The 8941-nt window shown below is 53.4% G+C and overlaps 1 protein-coding gene across 2 annotated transcripts in view; it reads right to left on the bottom strand.

Annotated features, from left to right (window-relative positions):
• Nucleotides 1–1061: 1061 nt before the first annotated feature.
• Nucleotides 1062–8941, bottom strand: part of TOX2 (TOX high mobility group box family member 2) — a 131261-nt gene continuing 123381 nt past the window's right edge. For both annotated transcript variants that reach the window (XM_067708196.1, XM_067708197.1), the window contains exons 4-9: nucleotides 7312–7551; nucleotides 4718–4945; nucleotides 4172–4252; nucleotides 2956–3351; nucleotides 2128–2255; nucleotides 1062–1307 (exon numbers count right to left, since the gene is read on the bottom strand). In XM_067708196.1, the coding sequence (XP_067564297.1) occupies nucleotides 1271–1307; nucleotides 2128–2255; nucleotides 2956–3351; nucleotides 4172–4252; nucleotides 4718–4945; nucleotides 7312–7551 (1110 nt within the window). In that variant the 3' untranslated portion in view covers nucleotides 1062–1270. The remainder of the gene's footprint in view (nucleotides 1308–2127; nucleotides 2256–2955; nucleotides 3352–4171; nucleotides 4253–4717; nucleotides 4946–7311; nucleotides 7552–8941) is intronic.

Genomic DNA, 8941 nt, shown 5'->3' with positions numbered 1-8941 from the left:
ATCGGTGGCGAGGGAGTGGTCAGTAGGGACTCACTGCGGTCACCTGCCCGTGAGGGCCCTTGCGTGGCCAGCACTTTATGCCAGAGCGCCTGGAATCATCATGAGAACCCTACGTGTTCACACCATCATTATCCCACTTCTACAGATGGGAAGACTGAGGCCAGCAGGGCTCTGTCACCCATAGAGACCCTTGGGGGTGGGGAAAGGGCAGGTGGGACTTTGCCCTCAATCTGACTGACACCAGAGGCTCTGTCCTGGTGAAGCCACCACCAAAGTCCACTCCAGAAGGCCTGGCCCTGGCTTACCAAGTGTAAGGAGAGACAGGCTTGTTGCCAACTTTTCAGAAGTTTTATTATAAAGAAATTCGAGAGAAGCACTGTGCACCGAGGCAGACATTTGCAGGGTCAGAAAACGGCTGCAAACATTAAGAACCCAAACCCAAACCGAGCCCCCAAAGCACGCACACTTCATGATAAACTGCAGTGTCGTTCTCAGTTGTTCCTTATAAATAGACAGAAGTCGTTGTTGGCCATTTTAAATAAACGTATGATCAAAAAAAAAAAGCGCAACGTCTCTGAGTGTGGCTGTAAATCGTCCGGTTCCTGCTGTACAGACGATCAAACGGTTTGGCCGCTTCTTTCGTGCACATCTCCCTTAAGATAACACTTAAAAAAATGTGCTAAGGGTCATAGAAAATGCTTTTTACCTTAAAGGAATCTACTTTCCCCCACCCCTCCCCACCCTGCAACAAAATAATCTTACAGGTGTCTTCAGCACAGTTTCTAAAACACTTAGTCAACTAGTACTTACACGGAGCCAACAGTTTATGTTTCATAATGTCTTGTTCGCACTGTAAAACCGTATTTGCACGTCTGGGGCGGAGCTGGTCCCTGCCCTATGCATCTGGGGGCGGGTTTCTGCTGCAGAGTGATCCGTCCAGGGGCGGCTCACGCGACTTTGGGCTGGGGCCAGACGTCCCGACATGGGGTACGGTGGCAGGGAGAGGAGCAGGGTCCACAGTAACCCTGGAGCAAGCAGGTCAGGGGGCGGAAGGTTCCTGCAGGTTCTTTGGGCTGGCGGCGGGCGGTGCGCTGCCTCTGCAGAGTCTGGTGGGAGGTTGAGGAAGAGACTCAGCCCGGGGCCGTGGTCGTGTCACTGCTCTCTCTTCTCCGGCACCCTGCTTCCTGCCAAGGCCTCTTTTCTGCTGTCAGCCCTTCAGGCTCTGAGCAGTGCCCTTCCAGCAAGCCTCAGGGAGGAGAGGGAGGTGGGCTTAGGTGAGGTAGAGCGATTTATCCCTGGGAAGGAGGCTGGGGGAGAAAGGAGAGGCTGTCAGAGTGGATGTGACACCGCCACCCCGCCCCAGGCGCCCCCCTGGCCCTCAAGGGCCTGGACACAAGGCCCGGGGCACATCAGGACGCCTGCTCCCTGGCCCTTCACGCCCTCCCTGGATTCGGCTGCCCCTCTGAGGATGAATGAGGGTCTGTCCTGGCCCCTCCCTGACTATCCACTGGGCAGAACCGAACACCCCTCCTGGAATCCTGGCAGGGGACCACCTGGTCCTCAGCGGATACAAAAAGCTCAAACCTCAAAAGGAGACCAAGTCTGTGCTGTGATTGGTGCCCAGAGCTCCCATGGGACCAGGCTGAAGCCAGTCTCCAGCTGAGGCCACGCCCTCGCTAAGCTCCCTCCCTGCCCTGGTCTGCTTCCCTCCCCCACCCCGTCTCCTGCAGGTTCTCCCTGAACATGTATACATCGTCGAGGACACCCAAATCCCTGCCTCAAGCTCTGCTTCTGAGGAAGCTGACTGAAGACAGATGGCTTAGCTATGAATGCCATGTCATGCACTTGTGAAAAAGAACAGGATGGAAGGAAAACCAGCAAGAGTGAAGACAGGCCTTAGTTTCCCCTGCGGGCCTGGCAGCAGACCAGCTGAGTCCCTCTGGGGCCTTGTTTTGGTCCTCTCCTGAAGACGACGGGCACCCGGTGCCCAAGAGAACCTCCTGCAGGGCTGACAGTGACCTGCGGTGTCCCCCTTGTCTTTTCCCACCCTGTCATCCCGTCCTCACGCTCCACATGTAGGCAGGACAAGGGCAGCACCAAGGGCGGGCGAGTGGGGTGAGGGCCGACCTGCAAGTGCTGATGCCACACTCCCCGCTGGGGTAACTGCTGTCCCAGTCTCCGCTGCTCGTGGGGTTGGATGGGCCAGGGGAGCGGGATCCGGAACCACTGGGGAACTCAGAGATGTGAGGGAAGTCCTGCCGAGGTGGGGAGGAGGCGGTGAGCAAAGGAGAGAGAATGGGGTGCATCTCAGGCAGCAAGAGGGGACGGGGGTGTGTTCACAGAGACACCTCCCCGGCTTATAAGAAATCTCCGCTCTGCCTCTCTGCCTGGAACGCTTCTTTCTTTTCCCTAGTAGAGCACGTTCTGGAAAATTCAACCCTTGTCTTAGCTACATGGGGGGGAGGGGGTGACGGACTTTCTTTTCCTGGACCTCAGTTTCCCACTCTGTAAAATGGATTTCTTGGGCTGAGTGACCTCCCAGGGCCAAGCAAGCCTTGTAATTACCAGTGTCTGTGGAGCAATTCGGGGGATCTGGCTTCAAAGGCTTTGGGGAGAGCCAGGAGCTAGGGTTGATCTAGCAGAAGCCACAGTGGCCTCAACCCCTCCAGCCAGAGAGCAGAAATGGACAGAGGCTGAGGGAGGAGGGTCTGAGGTACCCTAAGAATCTGAAGAATCTGTCTGGCTACTTGCCAACTGTTCTCCGCAGCCAGAGCATCTCACGCAAGGTGTACTCGCCCCATTTCACAGTTGCAGTAACTGAGGCTCAGAGAGGTAAGGTGCTAAGGCTGAGGTCACACCGCCGGTGAGTGGCAGGGCCAGTATTTGGAATCCCAAGCTGCCTCCCCTTTCTGCAAGGGGTCCCCGAGGGGCACGTTCTCACTGGACCCTGCTTACCTGTGGCCCTGGAGGTGAGGGGCTCACGGCCAACTGCACCTGGAGTGCCATGGGAGCGGGCAGGATGGGAGGCTGGGGGGCTGGGGACATGCTGACAGGTGGGCTGAGGAGGGTGCCCTGGGTGTGGGGCGGCAGTGGCAGTTGCTGGTGCAGGGGGCTGCTGAGAGGGAAGGAGGGGGGCGGTGGCGGGGATGCACTGAGGCCTGGCAGCAGCGACTTGGAGCCCAGCGTCCGGGCAAGGCTGGCGGGGGAGGCCCCGCTGCGGAAGGCCTGCAGGTCGGATGGCGTCAGGAAGGAGGCCAGGCCTGGCATGGCGTACATGGGCTGCTTGGGTGGGAGCATTTTGGCCGGTGGGTTCGCCTGAGTGTTCTTCGTCTCACCCTGGTCGGGGGAGCTCTGGAAGGAGACAGACACCAGTCACTCTGGAGAAGGTGCATAAGCCAGAACTTGGGCCACGAGGTTGTGTGGTTTTGTCACCCACTGGCGTGGCTCCTGGATGGCCCTCAGGCCCCTGGGGAAAGAGCTGGGGACTCACCAGAGATAATCCAGGGTCGAGCACACTTGGCTCTGACCATCCAACCACCCCTGCTTTAATCCCTGGGGCCTCCCCTGCCCACGGGAGAACCCATGCTTCTCAGCCTGGCCCGAGGGGCCAGCATCGTCCAGCTGGGCTATCCTCTACTTAGGCTTCTCCCCAGCCTCTGCGCCTCAGTGTGGGCCGTTCCCTTGATTTGGGACACCCTCTTCGCTTGGCCCTTTATGGCCTAACCCAGAAGCCATGTCCTCTGTAGCAGCTTCCAGACCACCCGCTGCCCCCCGTGGACCACACAACCACTGCCAGTGCTGAGCCTCCTGCAGTGCTGGGGCTGAGGAATGAGGCAGAGGGCGCAGGACGGGAGGAAAGGCCACATCTGAAGACTGGCAAAACTGGGTCTCAATCCCGGTACAGCCACCTAACAAGCTGGCTACTCACAGGCAGGTCGCTTAACTCCACTGTGTAACAGGTCCTTCTTGGAAGAATTAAATGAGATGCACGTACACTATGCATGTAAAGCACAAGCTTGGCACAGAGGCGGTGCACTGGAGAAGGGACCACACTGGTCTTATCCACCCCTTCCAAGACCTATGGTGTTGACCATTCCCGCCTTGGTTCTTGCTCTAACCCTCAAGTGGCCCCATTCTTATCAGGGCTGGGCCTAGGGATTCCAGGTGTTACCTTGGAGACAAGGCTGGCCCTGTAGGCTGCCAGAGCCTTCAGATACTCCTTCTTCGCTGCTTCGGTCTTCCTCTTGTAGGCCTGAAAGATCCAAGATGTGGGCAATATCGAGGAGAGGTCAGGTGGTCAGCCTGAGCTCACAGGGCTGGTAACTGGCATTTACCTCGGAGCTAGCTCTGCTCCTATTCTCCCTGCAGGCCCCTGAGAGGAGGCCACGGGCCTCTGGTCAGCGGATAAGAAAGCTCTGGCCTGGACCCCAGACTTTTAAGAGTTGGAGGCCAAGATGGATGAAGATGCCTGTTCTCATTTAACAGATGAGGAAGCAGAGGTCCAGTTTTTTTCTCCACTTAACCAAGTGGCTAGTGAACGCAGCTGCAAAACAGCCAGATCAGAAGGGTCCTACCTCCCCAGCTTACAGATGGGCAGACTGAGTCTAGCAAAGACCTCTGCAGGAGGCTCTAGTTCCAGAGGCTGGGCCTGGTTCCAGACCTTCCAAGTCTGACCTCAGAGGCTTGAGGGATGGCCCAGAAAGGGACAGAGGCTCACCTGCTTCTGCTCCTCTCCCAAGCTGTCCCACATGGAGGCCACGATTTTGGACACATCCCCGAAGGTTGCACTGGGGTTCTGTCCCTTGATGGCGGCCTGAGTGTCTCTGAAGAAAAGCGCGTAGGCCGACACAGGCTTCTGCGGCTCATTGGGGTCCTTCTTCTTCTTCTTCTTTGGGTTCTTGGCCTTTCTGCCGGGGTCGGCGGAGGGTCTCTTTTCTCCCGACATCTGCCCGGGTGAGAGGAGTCAGAAATCAGAGAAGTCCGGGACCTCCTGCCAAAGGGGACCTGACCCAGCCTCAGGCAGAGCTGGACTTTCCTCAGCTTTTCCCTGCTTGCCCAGCCCTGCTTATACACAGGCAGCACCTGGGGGCTGGCCACGCTCCTCCCGGGCTTGAACACACACACACACATGCATGCACACATGTCCTGGGTATGAGCCCTGGGTTTTTCTGTTTTCTTTCTTTCTTTGTCTTTTTTTTAAATCTAGTACTGCATTTTTCGTTTAACTCATCAATGAGAATCAGCATGATGGTAAAGTTGATTCAAAGAAATACAAGAGAAAGAAACTGGTCAATGCCCTGGAGAGCAATAAAGCTATCACCTCTGGGGCTTCTAGTCTTTTGTACTGGACAGAAGTCATTTGTGTCTCTACAGGGAAAAATTCATTTGCCTTGTAATCAGACAAAAATCGTTCACATCTTCATTGCTTTTCCCCCAAGTTAACATCTTCCTTTACAAAGTGTAAACCCCCCTAATCAATAATGAAGGAGGAATCAAAACAAAGGCACAATCTCCCAGAGAAGCAGATAATTTTTGAGTCTGTTAGACGATGCTGTAATATGCCATTGAAAGAACGTGCAGTTATCCGTTTTTGGACTATTTCCAAGTTTTGGATTGATATATTTTTCTTAACAGCTCTCCCCTCCTGTGATCACAAATAATCCCCAAAGATTATCCTTGATTACATAAGATCAGTCTCTTCCACCACATTTCAGCTGTGTGATTTGGGTCCAGTGGCTTAGTCCCCCTGACCCCCTTTGAAGTTGTTGGATGGAGTGAGGTTAATGGAACTGTCGCCAGGTGTGGCCTCACCCTGGACACCTGGCCTCTGATGCAGTCAGACGCCAGGACCACCATACTGTGAGCACCTCACTTAGGGCTTCCAGGATGCGGAGCGGGTGGGAATACCCCCCCACAGACTAGGACTCCCAGGCCACCCAGGGACCAGGGATGTTGCTCAAAGGCCCTGGATCCTGCCGTGGAGACCATGGCTCTATGCACCAAGGAAATGAAAGTGACACCATGAGCTGATAAGGAAACTGTGGGCCAGTGGATAAGACTCAGGCCTGCACATCTGAGGGATGGGGAGGGGCAGTCTGTAGCCACATTGGTTCTGTTCCTGAGTGTTTCTCTGCAGCCACTCACCTCCCCAAGCCTTAGTTCTGTCAGCACCGTGGCAAGGCTCTGACAGGACAGGAGATGCGGACGGATGCACCTTGTAATTGATGGAGAGCTGAGCAGATGAGGCACTGCAGGCGGTTAAGAGCACAGATGCTGGAGCCAGATTGCAACCACCTTGGTTTAAATCCTGGTTCTATGACACTTGATACGTTACTTAACCTCTCTGTGCCTCAGTTTCCCCATCTGCCAATCGAAGATGATAAAGGCACCTACCACATAGGGTTGCGATGAAGATTACGTGGATTAATTCCTGTCGTGTCCTTAGAATAGTGTCTGGCCCGTGAAAGTGTTTTAGAAGGGTTTGTTAAGTAAAAAGAAAATAAAATTAAAACCTCCCCTGCCTGGACTACAATAGAGACCAAGTTATCCTGAGGATGTAGCTGGACCAGGATCCAGAGGTGCCCACCCCAGCCTGGAGGTCAGGGTACCTGCAGGATGGCATGGGTGCCATGGTTACTGCCCAAGGCCTCTGCAGGGCCGCCACGTGGAAAGGGGTGAGAGGCCCTTATGAAGAAGAAAGGGAGGGAGGCGTTGTGGAATCAAGCCTGGATTCTGCCGGCGACTCATTGGGAGATTCCGGGCATGCACATCCACCCCTGGCCTTTTGGGGCCTCTGTTTTCGTAAAAACAAGATGCTCTTCGACAGGGAGGGAGATCTAGAGTCAGTGCAAAGAAAGGATGGGAGCCTGGACACATGGTGAGTTCTCATCCCTGACGTGTTCTTGAAGAGGCAGCACCACCCCTGGTTCCAGGGATACAGGGTGGGCCACGCCCCCAAGGGGGGGGAGTCATTTTTAGTGCTCCATCCTGCAGTGCTGCCCAGAGCACTGCTGGACCACGCATCTTTGTGGTCCTCCAAAGTGGGCCAAAAAGGCCAAAGCGGTCATAAGACACGGCCCTGAGGATCTTGCCAATGCCAGCAATGCCACTGAAACGACCCATTGGCTATTCAGGAATAAGACGACATCACGTTTATCCAGAATTTTCCTCCTTTTTTTTTTTTTCCAGCAAAGGGTAGAGTTATACTCTTCTAGTCTTTTCTAGAAGTAGGTAATGACCATTTCCATGCAGGGCCTGTCCCCTTGCTGACAGGAGGGCATCTTAAGCCTTTGCATCTCCATCCCTACGTACCTTGAAATGCGCTTCCGACTCCTCCTCCTGAGTTGAACTGGAGGGAGACGGGGTCGCCGACTTGCTCCCTGGGGGTGACGGGGAGCTGTGGGCGATGCCACTCCGGATGCCCATCTGAGAAATGAGCTGGGACTGGCTGAGGGCGCTCATGTGGCTGGCCAGCATCGCCGGGCGGCCCAGCAGGGGCCCTGGTCGGCCCGAGTCATAGGCAGCAACCTCTGAGTGGACCATCTCCTGGATCTGAGAGAAGAGGAGATTGCATGTTGAGTTCGAAGGGACCAGCACATCTGCATGTGTATGTACCAGACTCAGAGGAGGGGGTCCCCTCTGAGCTGTGGCTTCCCCATGGATCGCCCACAGGTGAGGGTCCATTCTATTCCGACCCCTGCACAATTAGATGCACCTCTGGGGGGGGGCATTCTGTTGATAGTCACCCTGGACAGAGAGTCAGCATCTCAGCCCTTGCTAGAGAGCCTAGTCCAGCTGTGAAGAGATCATTTTATGATACTGGGTTTTCCTTCCTGGAACACGGTGTATCTTTGCATTTATTCACTACGCAGCGTGATAGCAAAGAGCATAGACGTTGGAAGCCGAATGCATTTTGAATCCTGGTTCTGCTGCTTATACGCTGGGTGACTTTGGCCAAGTTACTTAACCTCTTTGTGCCTCAGTTTCTTCACCTGAAAAATGTGGATAATGATTAAACTTACCTTCTAGGGTTGTTAAGGATTAAATCTGCCTGGCACATAGTAAGCCCTATCTTGTACGAGGGTTTGTTAAATACATAGAATAAATAAATCCCTTAATAAAGTTTGCACATTTTCCCCCCACAGGTCAGTCGTTTTCTTATTATCTATTCACCATGATATTTTCTAACTGGTTATTTTTAGAATATAAAGCAAGCTACTAATTTTTATATACAGGCATTTCTCATACTAAACATTTAGAATAGTGTACACTTTTTGCCTAAAAATTACATACACACACTGTTCAGTGAGGCATGCCAATTTGCATAGTCTTACAATTATTTTTATTTCCTCTGAATTTGTGGTTAAATTCTAATTTTATTTATTTATTGCGGTACGCGGGACTCTCACTGTTGTGGCCTCTCCCCCTGCGGAGCACAGGCTCCGGACGCGCAGGCTCCTCGGCCATGGCTCACAGGCACAGCCGCTCCGCGGCATGTGGGATCTTCCCGGACCGGGCACGAGCCCGTGTCCCCTGCATCGGCAGGCGGACTCTCAACCACTGCGCCACCAGGGAAGCCCTAAATTCTAACTTTTAATATCCAGTATCTGTGTTTTCCTTTACTTGTTCTTCGTTAGGGAGCCTCATCGGTTTTCTATTTTATTTTGTGGGATTTTTTTTTTGCTCCTCAAAAGAATCAAATTTCAAATTTATCAGGTCTACGCCTCCGTTTTCTAATTCCTTAATACCTAATTTTATCTTTATTAATCTCTTCCTCTGATTTTTACATATTTATTAGTGTTGCTTCCCCCTCAATTTTGGGTCGCATTTTCAATTCAGTATTTTCATTCTCAATGTTTAGAAGTAGGTTTCATGCTATGAATTTTCCTCTGAACATGACCTTAACGTTTCTCAGACTTCATCACGTGAGATTTTCATTATT

Source organism: Pseudorca crassidens, chromosome 15, assembly GCF_039906515.1.
Source record: "Pseudorca crassidens isolate mPseCra1 chromosome 15, mPseCra1.hap1, whole genome shotgun sequence".
Lineage (NCBI taxonomy): Eukaryota > Metazoa > Chordata > Mammalia > Artiodactyla > Delphinidae > Pseudorca > Pseudorca crassidens.
Note: the sequence above shows the minus strand (reverse complement) of the source record. Positions and strands in the feature narration are given on the sequence as shown.